The sequence below is a fragment of the Rhinopithecus roxellana genome, chromosome 12, assembly GCF_007565055.1.
Source record: "Rhinopithecus roxellana isolate Shanxi Qingling chromosome 12, ASM756505v1, whole genome shotgun sequence".
In the NCBI taxonomy this organism is placed as follows: Eukaryota; Metazoa; Chordata; class Mammalia; order Primates; family Cercopithecidae; genus Rhinopithecus; species Rhinopithecus roxellana.
This window is the reverse complement of record NC_044560.1, coordinates 129,941,513-129,954,934: the sequence shown is the minus strand read 5'-3', so window position 1 is coordinate 129,954,934 and position 13,422 is coordinate 129,941,513. Positions and strand designations below refer to the sequence as shown.

The 13,422-nt window shown below is 51.8% G+C and overlaps 1 protein-coding gene across 1 annotated transcript in view; it reads right to left on the bottom strand.

The window, feature by feature from the left end:
• The window catches only part of LIPE (lipase E, hormone sensitive type), a 26,195-nt gene extending 12,773 nt beyond the window's left edge, over positions 1-13,422 (bottom strand). The window contains exon 1 of the mRNA XM_010358762.2: positions 12,287-13,422. Coding sequence (XP_010357064.2) covers positions 12,287-13,187 — 901 coding nt within the window. The 5' untranslated portion in view covers positions 13,188-13,422. The remainder of the gene's footprint in view (positions 1-12,286) is intronic.

The following is a 13,422-nucleotide window of genomic DNA, read 5'->3' as shown; positions in this document are numbered from 1 at the left end:
TGAGATCACGCCACTGCACTCCAGTCTGGCGATACAGCGAGACTCTTGTCAGAAAAGAAAGGAAGAAAGGAGGCCGGGTGCGGTGGCTCACGCCTGTAATCCCAGCACTTCGGGAGGCCGAGGCGGGTGGATCATGAGGTCAGGAGATCGAGACCATCCTGGCTAACACAGTGAAACCCCGTCTCTACTAAAAATACAAAAAAGTAGCTGGGCGCGGTGGTGGGCACCTGTAGTCCCAGCTACTCAGGAGGCTGAGGCAGGAGAATGGCGTGAACCCGGGAGGCGGAGTTTGCAGTGAGCGGAGATCACGCCACTGCACTCTAGCCCGGGTGACAGAGCAAGACTCTGTCTCAAAAAAAAAAAAAAAAAAAAAAAAGGAAAGGACGAAAGAAAGAAAGGAGAGAAGAAGGAAGGAAAGAAAGAAAGAAGGGGCCGGGTGCGGTGGCTCAAGCCTGTAATCCCAGCACTTTGGGAGGCCGAAACGGGCGGATCACGAGGTCAGGAGATCGAGACCATCCTGGCTAGCATGGTGAAACCCCGTCTCTACCAAAAAATACAAAAATCTAGCCGGGCGAGGTGGCGGGCGCCTGTAGTCCCAGCTACTCCGGAGGCTGAGGCAGGAGAATGACGGGAACCTGGGAGGCGGAGCTTGCAGTGAGCTGAGATCCGGTCACTGCACTCCAGCCCCGGCGACAGAGCGAGGCTCCATCTCAAAAAAAAAAAAAAAGAAAGAAAGAAAGAAAGAAGGAAAGAAAGAAGGAAGGAAGGAAGGAAAGAAAGAAAGAAAGAAAATGGGATGATGGCCCAAGCCCTTGCTGGCAACCCTGGATAAGTCTGTTTCCCTCATCTGGAAACTGCACTTGGCCGTTCTGCTGGCTCAGGATGGGAGACAGGGTTTATAAGTGGGGCCATGGCCCGTGTGTTCTGCATGCGGTTTGCTTTGTGGGCTCACTCGGCCTTCCTGAGATGGTGTATTGGGTGATTTTTCTCTGCGGCACTTGTCACCGTCTGGCATACTATACAATTTACTATAGGAATACCTTGCTTTACTGTGTGTGCCTCGCACGTATTGCATTTTTTACAAATTGAAGGTTTGTGGCAACCCTGTTTCAAACAAGTCTGTTGGCACCATTTTTCTGACAGCAGGAGTTCACTTTGTGTCTCTGTGTCACATTTTGGTAATTTTCACAGTGTTTCACACTTTTTCATTATTATTATATCTGTTATGATGATCTGTGATCAATGATCTCTGGTGTTACTATTGTAATTGGGGGCACCACCAACCATGTCCACGTAAGAGGGCGAACTTTACCGATTAATGTTTTGTGTGTTCTGACTGCTCCACTGACCAGCCATTTCCCCCATCTCTCTTCTCCTCGAGCCCACATATTCCCTGAGATGTACACTATTGAGGCCGGGTGTGGTGGCTCACGCCTATAATCCCAGCACTTTGGGAGGCTGAGGCGGGTGGATCACTTGAGGTCAGGAGTTTGAGACCAGCCTGGCCAACATGGTGAAACCCCATCTCTACTAAAAATAAAAAATTAGCCAGGCATGGCGGTGTGTGCCTGTAATCCCAGCTACTCGGGAGGCTGTGGCAGAAGAATTGCTTGAACCCAGGAGGTGCAGGTTGTAGTGAGCCAAGATCACACCATTGTACTCCAGCCTGGGCAATAGAGCGAGACTCTGTCTCCAATAAATGAAATAAAATAAAAAATAAAATAAAATAGAAATCTGGCCAATTAATAACCCTACAATGACCTCAAAGTGTTCAAGTGAAAGAAAAGTCTCGTGTCTCTCACTTTAAATCAAAAGCTAGAAGTGATTAAGCTTAGTAAGGAAGACATGTCCAATGCTGAAACAGGCTAAAAACTAGGCCTCTTCTGCCAGTTGGCCAAGTTGTGAATGCAAAGGAAAAATTCATGAAAGTAGTTAAAAGTGCTACTCCAGTGAACATGTGAATGATAAGAAAGTGAACCAGCCTTGGCCGGGCGTGGTGGCTCACGCCTGTAATCCTAGCACTTTGGGAGGCCAAGGTGGGCAGATCACGAGGTCAGGAGATTGAGACCATCCTGGCTAACATGGTGAAACCCCGTCTCTACTAAGAATACAAAAATATTAGCCAGGTGTGGTGGTGGGCACCTGTAGTCCCAGCTACTAGGGAGGCTGAGGCAGGAGAATGGCATGAACCTGGGAGGCGGAGCTTGCAGTGAGCCGAGATCATGCCACTGCACTCCAGCCTGGGCGACAGAGCAAGACTCCGTCTGCAAAATAAAAAAAAGAACAGAAAGTGAACCAGCCTTATTGTGGATATGGAGAAAGTTTGAATGGTCTGGATAGAAGGTCAAACCAGCCACATTTCCTTAAGCCAAAGCCTAATCCCGAGCAAAGCCCTATCCTTCTTCAATTCTATGAAGGGTGAGAGAGGTGAGGAAACTGCAGAAAAAAGGTTGGAAGCTAGCAGAGGTGGATTCATGAGGTTTAAGGAAAGAAGGCATCTCTGTAACATAAAAGCGCAGGATGACAGCCGGGCACCGTGACTCATGCCTGTAATCCCAGCACTTTGGGAGGCCGAGGCAGGCAGATCACCTGAGGTCAGGAGTTTGAGACCAGTCTGACCAACATGGAGAAACCCCGTGTCTACTTAAAATACAAAAAATTAGCTGGGCATGGTGGTGGTACCTGCCTGTAATCCCAGCTACTTGGGAGGCTGAGGCAGGAGGATAACTTGAACCTGAGAGGCGGAGCTTACAGTGAGCCAAGATGGTGCCACTGCACTCCAGCCTGAGCAACAAGAGCGAAACTTCGTCCCAAAAAAAAAAAAAAATTGCAAGGTGATGTGGCAAGCGCTGCTGGAAGAGCTGCAGCAAGTTATCCAGAAGATCTAGCCAAGATCATTGATGAAGACGGCTGCCTTAAGCAACATATTTTCAGTGTAGATGAAACCACCACGTATTGGAAGAAGATGCCATCTAGGACTTTCATAGCTGGAGGGGAGGTCAGTGCCTGGCTCCAAAGCTTGAAGGCCAGGCTGACCCCCTTATTAGGGGCTAATGCAGCTGGTGACTCAGTTGAAGTCAGTGCTCATTTATCATTCCAGAAATCCTAGGGCCCTCAGGATTATGCCAAATGTACTCTGCCTGTGCTCTTAAATGGAACAAAGCCTAGATGACAGCATGTCTGTTTATAGCATGGTTTACGGAATATTTCAAGCCCACTGTTGAGACGGACTGCACAGAAAAAAACAAAATATTTCTCAATGACAATGCACGTGGTCACCAGAGAGCCCTGGTGGAGCCATACGAGTGGATTAATGTTGTTTTCTTGTCTGCTAACACATCATCTGTTCTGCAGCCCACCGGCCAAGGAATAATTTCCACTTTTAAGTCTTATTATTTGTTATTATTATTTTTAAAATTTTCAGTTTTAGAGATGGATTCCTGCTGTGTCGCCCGGGTTGGAGTGCAGTGGTGCGATCATAGCTCACTGCAGCCTTGAACTTCTGGGCTCAGGTGATCCTCCCACTGCAGCCTCCTGAGTAGCGGGGACTACAGATGGGCACCACCATGCCCGGTTCATTTTTTTTTTTCAGGTTTTTAGAGACAGAGTCTTATGACATTGCGTCGGTAGCTGGTTTTGAACTCTAGGCCTCAAGAGATCCTCCTGCCTTGGCCTCTTGAATAGCTGGGATTATAGGCATGTGCCACCATGCCTAGCTCTAAGTCTTATTAAATAATAAAAAATAGAAATACATTTTAAAATAGAAATGCATTTTGTAGGCTGGGTGTGGTAGCTCACACTTGTACTTGTAGCACTTTGGGAGGCCAAGGTAGGAAGATAGCTTGAGACCAGTTTGAGATTAACCTGGGTAACATAGTGAGACCCTCCCCATCTACAAAAAAAAAAAAATTAAAAAAAGAAATACATTTGATAGCCAGGAATAATGGCAACAAAGGATTTAGACTATGACATAGACTTGGTTGAAAAAGCACCAGCAGGATTTGACAGGACTGACCCCATTTTTTTTTTTTTGAGACAAGTTTCGCTCTTGTTACCCAGGCTGGGGTGCAATGGTGCGATCTCGGCTCACTGTAACCTCTGCCTTCCAGGTTCGAGTGATTCTCCTGCCTCAGCCTCCCAAGTAACTGGGACCACAGGTGCCTGCCACCATGCCCAGCTAATTTTAGAATTTTTAGTAGAGATGGGGTTTTACCATGTTGGCCAGGCTGGTCTCAAACTCCTGACCTTGGGTGATTTGCCCACCTCGGCCTCCCAAAGTGCTGGGATAATAGGCGTGAGCCACTGTGCCTGGCCTGACCCCAATTTTGAAAGTTCTACTGTGGCCAAAATGGTATCAAACAGCATCACATGCTACAGAGAACTGTTTTGTGAAAGAGTTAATTGAAGCAGAAAACTTCATTGTTACCTTATTTTAAGAAACTGCCACAGCCACTTTCCACAACCACCACCCTCGTGAGTCCGCAGCCACTACCACTGGGGCAAGACCCTCCACCAGCAAAAAGATGAGGATTTGCTGAAGGCTCAGATGATCATTAGCATAGTATGGGGCCAGCTGTGGTAGCTCATGCTTGTAATCCCAGCACTTTGGGAGGTCAAGGCAGGAGGCTCACTTGAGGCTAAGAGTTCGAGACCAGCCTGGGCAACATAGTGAGATTCTGTCTCTACAGAAAAAAAAAAAAAAAATGTACATGGTATTTTTAGATATATGTTAATGGACTATAGGATAGTGTGAACATAACTTTTCTATGCACTGGGCAACCAACAAATTTGTGTGACTCGCTTTATCAAGTGGTCAGGAACCAAACCCCAAATAGCTGAGACATGCCTGAATTTATATTGTTTGCTCTCTGTCTTCCCCACTAGATTGTAAGTTCCCTGAGGGCAGAGACTTTTGCCTGTTTTATTCAGCCCTTAGGCAGTGCCTGGTGCACTGTCACCCCTTGGTAAAGTGGTAGTAGCATCCATGCTGGTAGGGATCTTTTAAGGTAAGGAGTGGGGGCTGGGCGCGGTGGCTCACGCCTGTAATCCCAGCACTTTGGGAGGCCGAGGCAGGTGGATCACCTGAGGTCGGGAGTTCGAGACCATCCTAGCCAACATGGAGAAACCCCATCTCTACTAAAAATACAACATTAGCCGGGTGTGGTGGCGCATGCCTGTAGTCCTAGCTACCCGGGAGGCTGAGGCAGAAGAACTGCTTGAACCCGGGAGACGGAGGTTGCGGTGAGCCCCATTGCACTCCAGCCTGAGCAACAAGAGTGAAACTCCATCTCAAAAATAAAATAAAATAAAAAGATGAGGAGAGGTGACATTTCCGACAAAACAAGTGACTGCACAAAGGAGTGGGGAAGGGGCTGGACCCAGGCACTAGGGACTCCAGGGCTCTGCCCTTTGTCCTGTTCCAGGCCGCTCCCTGAGGGCTAGGCTGGGTGGAGCTGGCAGGAAGGGATGTTAAGGCTGCCAGAAACTTGCCAAGAATCCCTGGCAGAGGGCACTGGGGCAGGGGCAGGCCCACTGGGGCCGTGGGTGCAGACTAGGGCAGAGGTAGGGCAGAGGGGATTTGGCTTTGGGGGGTGTCCCACTGACTGGGCACTGGACCTTTCTTTGCCCTAAAGAGTTTCTGGACAGCTGAATCCGATTCCTGGAAACTGAGCAGGAATAAGGAGGGCGGTGGGGAAGGAAGTGGGGTGGGGGTGGATGGGGGATGGAGGAAGGGTCAGGTCTGGGGCCTGGGAGGAAGCAAAGGCTTCTGAAGCCAGGAAGCCTGGAATCAGATGCAGGCGGGGACAATGAGTGGCTGGATAAAAGAGCAAACATTGCACCAACAGTCTCTACGTGCCTAGTGCCTGGTCTCTTTCTGTGTGTGTGTGTGTGTGTGTGTGTGTGTGTGTGTGTGTGTGTGTGAATTTAAAAACAGGGATCAAATCTAGCTGTGTTGCCTAGACTGGTCTCAAACTCCTACGCTCAAGCAATCCTCCTACCTCGGTCTCCCAAAGTGCTGGGATTTCTTTTCTTGTGTGTGTGTTTTTTTTTTCATTCTCAAAGGAGTGATGAGATTTCTTTATGTGTTGTATGTGAAGTGACTCATGTCACCTGCCCCACAACCCATGAGGGAGGGACCATTATCATCCCTTTTGGCAGATGACAAAATTGAGGTACAGAAAGGTGACATGATCACTTGGGGTCACACAGCCAGCAGGGGGCAGCTCCAGGGCAGCGCTGCTGATCTCTGCTGTTTCCGTGTGCTGCTCCCTCTGTCTGTGCTTCAAAGTATATGCTTTCTGTCAGGTGTGAGGGTGTCTGGGATTCACGTGTACATATGCACCTCTGCAGGTATGTGTCATGGCTAGCGTGTCCTGGCCTGTGTCCGTTGGCACTGGTACATTTGAAGGTATGAATGTTTGTAGGCAAGTGTCATGGCCTATGTGTGTTTCTTAGCCTGTGAATGTATCTGTGTCTCTGTTTCTCTTGGCCTGTGAGCTTGTGTGGGCGTATTTGTTTATGTATAAACAGATATACATGCTTGTGCATGTCTTGGTCTCTGCATGTGTGTTGAGAACAAACCTCTCCCCATTTGCTTAAGCTGGAACCCAGGATGTCATCCTGGCCACTTCCCCACACTTCAACTCCCATGTAATCCATTCCCTAGTCCTTCCTGCCCAATCTGCCTACCAAAGGCCTATGGAACCTGATCCTTCTCCCCACCTCCACTGCCTCCTCCCTGGTGCAGGCTGTAGCATCACTATCTGGGTGACTGTGACAGCTCTTTATATAGTTCTGATTTTGTTCTCTTTGATTTGTTGTCTGCATAGCAGCCACAAGATCCTTCTAAAACATGAATCTGTTCACACACTTCCAACCCTTCAACACCCTCTCCCTTGCTTTCAGGATAAAGCCCCCAATCCTGGACATGGCTTGCCAAGCCAGGTACCATCCTCCTCTCTCTCTCTCTTTTTGAGACAAAGTCTCATTGTTGCCCAGGCTGGAGTACAGTGGTGCCATCACAGCTCACTGCAGCCTCAACCTCCTGGGCTCAATTGATCCTCCCACCTCAGCCTCCCAAGTAGCTGGGACTACAGGTACACCCGACAATGTCTGGCTAATGTTTGTATTTTTGGTAGAGATGGGATCTTGCTATGTTGCCCATGCTGGCCTCAAACTGCTGGATTCAAGCAGTTTGGTGCTGGATCCCACCTTGGCCTCCCAAAGTGCCAGGATTACAGGTGTGAGCCACTGTACCCAGCTACCATCCTCCTCTCTTAACCTGCCTGCACTATTTCCTCTTCCTCTTCCTCCTGGCCCTGGCTGAGCTCCCTCTGCACTGTAACTCAATGCTTCCTCAAGCCTCAGGTCTTTCTCCATCCCGTCCACTCTGTTCCCCTGCCTGCCCCCTGCACACGTAACGCCTGTCCATCCTTGGGTCCAATATTGCCTCCTTGGGAAGCCTCCCAATTCTATCTTTCCAGGGTATTTTTCTCTGTTGTATTTATCACAGTTTACAATCATAGTCTTATTTGAGTAATATCTGTGTCCCCAGCTCAACTGTGAAGCTGTTCTTGCTACCGAGAGCCCAGGCCTGGCACAGCTCAGTGTTCAATGAATGTCTGCTGAACGAATCTGTGTGACTGGAACCTCTTGGGCCCAGAATCAAATTTGGGCCCACAGCAGTTGTGGGCCCACAAACTCCCTGCCTGGAGGAGGCTGGGGCAGCCATCTCTTTGCCCTCACTGGCCAAGTAAGGAAGCCTAGGCGGCCTTGGTCCCTCAGAGCCCCAGTGTCGTCATCTGGGAAATGGGATGATCATAAGGACACTAGCCTCATCCAGTTACTGGCAAGGTGAAACTGATGACGAGGATTGCTCCAGCCAGCCCAGATGCCCTTGAGGCAGGAGTGAGGTCTGATTAATTTATCTAAAGCCTGGCAAGAGGGCGGGGCCTCAGGAAATAATGACAGGCAAATCTTGGAGTTTGCAGGAATGAGCCTTTGTGAATGGCTCATTTTGCAGGGAGCCCTGCCCAACTGGATTCTGACTCCTCATGACAACCCCAAGGGAAGCATGATTATTATGATCGCTGTTACAGTTCACACATTCCTTCACTTATTAATCCAATAAATATTTGAGTGCCCATTTGCCTGGCATACCAAGCTCTGGAAGTACAGGGTAAACAAGGCAGATACAGCCCTGCTTTTAGGATGTTCACTGTCTAGTGAGAACTAACAGTAACAATAACCTTCAGTTCTCCTGAGGGTTTGCTGTGTGCCTGTGCCAAATGCTCTACACTCACTCTAACCTCACAAAAGGAGGTACTCCTATCATCATCCCCATTTTAGAGCTCAGAAAGCTGAGGCAGGGAAAGAGGGAGTCTCCTGTCCAGCACATCACAGCTCCCAGCCTGAGGAACCAGATCTTCAACGCCCACGTTTCTTAACTACAGTCTGTACTGCCTCTGGGTATGCTATGCTGGTGTGACGCTCAGAGTCTTGCTGTGACAGCGAGTGCCCTTGGGCTTCAGTTTGTCTGCCCTCTGAGCCTGTCTGAGCCTGCGTGTGTCTGGAGCCAACTCCAGGTCTATTCTGGGCTAATGATGTGTTCTATGGCAGGGGAAGCAATGAGTTTGGGGTCCCGGGGGGCTGAGGGGTGGTGTTAGTTTCTTTCCTGCATGGGAACTTCCCACAGGTCCCCATGCTGATTGATAACTGCTTGTAACTGAGGACCTGGCCCTGCCTGAGGCTTGCAGCATTTCTGTTGGTCTGTCAGCCTTTGTTCCGCCTTTTGAGACCTGAAAATAATGTGACACCCTAGAGAAATCAGGCCTTCCCTTTTCCTGAGGCAGGTGTGCAGGTCTGAAGCCAAGCCAGGGCCACTTGTCCTGGAAAGGGTAGGGGTCAGGGCTAGGCCACAGTGGAGCCGGCTGAAGCAGGTGGGCTGACAATGAATGGATGGATGGATGGACTGACTTGCCGAGTGGGAGGCCGGGACTGCGATGAGCTTTACTGGCCCCGCTGCACTCTCCACTATGGGTACCCCTTCCTCCTACCTCTCCTTGACTCACCCCTAGACTTCCTGTTTGAGTAACACCTGCTAACCTCCTTCCCCCTTATCCTCTCAAGAGCGCTGGAGCCCTGAACATCGTCGCTTGAACCATTCCCCAGGTAGAAAAACACTGAGGGCAGCCGTTGCCCTTGGTCACACGGCGAATATGGAATCCGAGCGGGAACCTTGGTCCACGAGGCTCGCATTCCGGACTCTGCTCCCAAGCCGATCCGGGCGTCAGCTAGTCCCTGTGCCAAGGTGGGCCTCTCGGCTCTCACATCACCCCCTTCTCACAGTGGATCATCCCGTTTTCCCCGCAAGCGGCAATGGGCCAGTCCGCGGACCCCCCCCCCCCACTCCTCGTGGCAGTGGGCCAGTCCACGCTGTCCCCACTCCCCCGCAGGATGTACGAGGTTCCTTCTGGGCTGCTGCCGGTCTCCGCGCGCTCACCTTTGGCCTTGCCTTTTCGCCACCGCCGGCGACCGCGGCTCCTCGAGCTCTCTTTGGCATTCTTCGAGGCCGGGGCCATAGCGGCCTCGGCGGGTTCCATGCCACCGGCCGACTCCATCAATTCCCCGCGGTCCTTGCGCGGGGGCCAATTCCAGCCGCGAGGCCCTGCCCGGAGGGCCAATCCTCGCTACACACTACCGTCGGGCCCCCCTATTACCCAATCCCGAACTTGCTATTCTCTGGGTCCTGCTCCCTAGCCAATCCTGGTCTCCCTCCGCTGCCGTGCTCCGCCCCCAACCGCCAGAATTTAAGATCTGGCTCCGCCCCCTATCGCGCATTAAAGGGCTCGCGGCCAACAAAAAGGAAGCCCTGGGGGCGGCGAAAAGCGTCCTTCCTGCAGGACTGGTGCGGAGCCCCGTGGGGAGCACCCCAGCAGGGAAGTCCCGATCTTCCCACGTGCTGGGAAGCCTCCCATGTGCTGGCTCAGTCTCGCCATCCCACTCACCTTCCCAGGGTGGGATCCCCTAGAACGCGGCCTGGCCCACCTTTTGAAGGGGTGAAAGTGGGGCGCCTCTGGGCCTCTGCCTGGGGTGGGGGCGGGCCAGGTCCTCTGCCAACTCAAAGACGAGGCGGGGCGCCAGCGCTGGAGGCGTGGCTGTGCCTGACAGCCGTTGGAGGAGGGAGCCCCGCCTTCCCTCTCCTGTCTCCTAGTTCTCCTATTGCGCTTTTCCTGGGGGATCTTTCTCCTTCTGTCTCCGCCCCCCAGTCCATGCTCCCGAGAATGGGGGTGGTGGGTGGTGGTGGCGGCGAGGCGCCTGCGCACTAGCTTCACGCCGCGGGCCGGCCCAAGAGCGGAGGTAGAGGGAACGACGCATGCCTGAGAAAAGGCGGGAAACAGAGGAGGCTCGAGGCTTGCGCACACGCACACAGCTAACTGCTTCTGGACCGCCTGAGAGGCGGCCTCGCCCGCCGTGGCGGTGTGGAGCGGGCATCCTTTGAGACTGTGTTCTGGAGGCCTGGAGAAACAGCTTTCCATCCTCAGCACTGGGGAGAGCAGGCCTCAATCCCTGTCTTTGCCTGCTGCCCCTCCTCCTTCCCTCTCAAAGCATACCCACCAGCCCCGGCTCTGAGAAACGCGTTATCCTCTTATCAGCTCTGGGAGAGACAGGACGGACTGGCCTCTGGGCGGTGGGGCCGCCATTGCCTGCCCTCTGGACCAGGGCCTCACAGATGCCCTCAACTTCCGGATTAGGGCTGCGTTGCTTTTCCCCCCCACGTCAGGGGACTTCAACAAGTAACCTCCAGTTCCACAGATAAAACTTGCATTCCTCCCTTCTCCACGGCAGGGGTTTTGAGCCTAGAGAAGGAATATCGGAGCTTCCTGGGGCTCCTATGAAGCAGGCAGGGGGCAGCACTGGGCACTGTGAAGAGGCGGAGAAGGCGAGAGAGCACCTGCAGCAAGCCCAGAGCCTTGGGCCCGTTATCTTCTGATGCTGCTCCCCCAACTTTCCTGCCGTCAGCCCCTGACCTTGCCTGAGACCTTGGCGGCTCCTGCACCTCCTCCCAGCTCCTCCTTGCTGAGAACACAACCTGCAAGGCCATTCCGCCTGGCTGGACTGAGTCCCCTATGGAGGCAACCTGGCAGGAAGCAGGTGTCTTCCTGGCAGCAGAGGACAGATCTGGTAAACTGAGGGACTGCTGATGCCCCGATGTTCTGCCTAGCCTGCATGGAAACTCCAGAAGGGTAAGGTTCCATCTGGCATTGTATTGCTGGGACTTATGCCTGTGTCTGCCCCAGAGCTGGTGCTCGGTTAGTTTCTGTGGATGGATGAATGAATACTGGCAAGAGGGCCACTTTCCTGGTCTCCTGGTCCCTAGCCCAGAGTGCCTTCCCACTCTGGGATTTGATTTTCCCCAAATCCTCTGTAGGGAGGGAGCCTGGTCCAGGGGAGAAAGACCCCGGCTTCAAATCCTGACTTTGCCACTTCCTAACTGCATAGCCCTGTGCAAGAACCTTTACTTCTTTGTTGTTCTGCCTCAGTGTCCTCATTTATAAAATGAGGATGTTGACCAGTTGCTCGGTGGCTCATGCCTGTAATCTCAGCACTTTGGGAGGCCAAGGTGGGAGGCTTGCTTGGGGCCAGGAGTTCGAGACCAGCCTGGGCAACATAGCGAGCCCATGTCTCTAAAAAAATGTATGGTGGTGCACCTGTAGTCCCAGCTACTCGGGAGGCTGAGGTAGGAGGATCGCTTGAGCCCAGGAGTTTGAGGCTGCAGTGAGCCGTGATCATGCCACTGCACTCCAGCCTGGGCGACAGAGTGAGACTTCGTTTTTTCTTTTTTTGAGATGGAGTCTTACTCTGTCGCCCAGGCTGCAGTGCAATGGGGTGATCTCGGCTCATTGCAACCTCTACCTCCCGGGTTCAAGCGATTCTCTGCTCATCCTCCTGAGTAGCTGGGATTACAGGCACCCGCCACCATGCCTGGCTAATTTTTGTATTTTTAGTAGAGACGGTGTTTCACCATCTTGGCCAGGATGATCTTGAACTCTTGGCCTCAAGCAATCCACCTGCCTTGGCCTCCCAAAGTGCTGGGATTACAGGCGTGAGCCACTATGCCCGACTTTTTTTTTTTTTTTTTTTAAATAATGGGGATGTTGATCTTTATCTCAGGATTGTTGAAGGATGACCAGAGCTAACCTGATACACCGTAAGTTTTTAGTATTTCTTACGTAAATGAATGACTGTCCCTGAGAGGCTTCAATTCCTCCAGGTTCAAACTCACCTGTATCCTGGTAGTGTCTGTGATTCTGGGCACTGGTTTTCTTATGTGGTGACATCCCACCATATCCTGACATCACTTTATAACCAGATTTTCTTTTGAAGGGTAGCTTCACTCCCTGGGCCACCATTCCACTCATCGTGGCTAGAGACTCTGTGTCTGAAGATGATCCCACCTCTGATTCTGACTCAGAATCTGTGACCCACTCAGAAAGTGCCTTCCACTCTAGGGCTGATCGCTGTTTGGATAGTTCCTGCAGTTTTGTTAGAAATCCCAGCTCTATCAAAGATCCTTGCTTGGATTTGGCTCCCTGGACTGGAGTTGTTTGCTGGTGTGACTGTTCAGGTGTCTCTTGGGATGTAGATTCAGTCGGAGCAGATGGCCCCCTTTTGGCTCTAGGTTTAGCCTGGGCTGCAGGTGTTGATTCAGCTTCTTGTTGAACTGGAGGTGGCTCTCCTGGCCCAGACCCTGGCTGGGCTACATGTCTTTCTCTCAATACTGGCTCCTGTTGAGTTGTAGATTCTTTTCCTAGCCCAGGTCCCTGCTGGGAGGCTGGTTCCTGTTGAGTGAGGGGCACCCTTTTGACGTGAGGTGATTGCTGTGGTGTAGGCTTCTGTGGGGCAAGAAATTCCTCTTGTGAAGCAGATTTTTGTTGGGCTCTAGGATCCTTCTGGGATTCAGCATCATGTTGTGCAGGGGTCTCCTGCTGGGTGAGGGGTCTTTGCCTTGAATCAGGCTCCTGTTGGGTCTTCGATTCTGGCTGGGCTATGGATGTCTTTTCTGGCTCTGGCGTGGTTATAGGCCTCTGGTGTGGCTCAGGTTGCCAGTCTGGCCTAGATGCTGACTTAGAACCTGGCTCCATTGTTACTTCCCTCACGGGAGATATTGATCTTCCAGGTTTCATCCTTCTGGGCTCCCACCCAGCCCTCTCTCTTCACAGATATCTCACTGATTCCTCATGATGGCATGTTCCCTTGGGTTTCACTCCATCCTGGCATCACTGGTCTTCCTTTTTAAGGCAGCTAGCAGTGGGCCGATCACAGCTGGCCCCCACTAAGTAGTGAACTCTGTGCCTCTTTCTTTGGTGGGAGGATTAGGAATAGGAGGAGGCTATGTGCCCAGCACTCTCTTACAAGAAG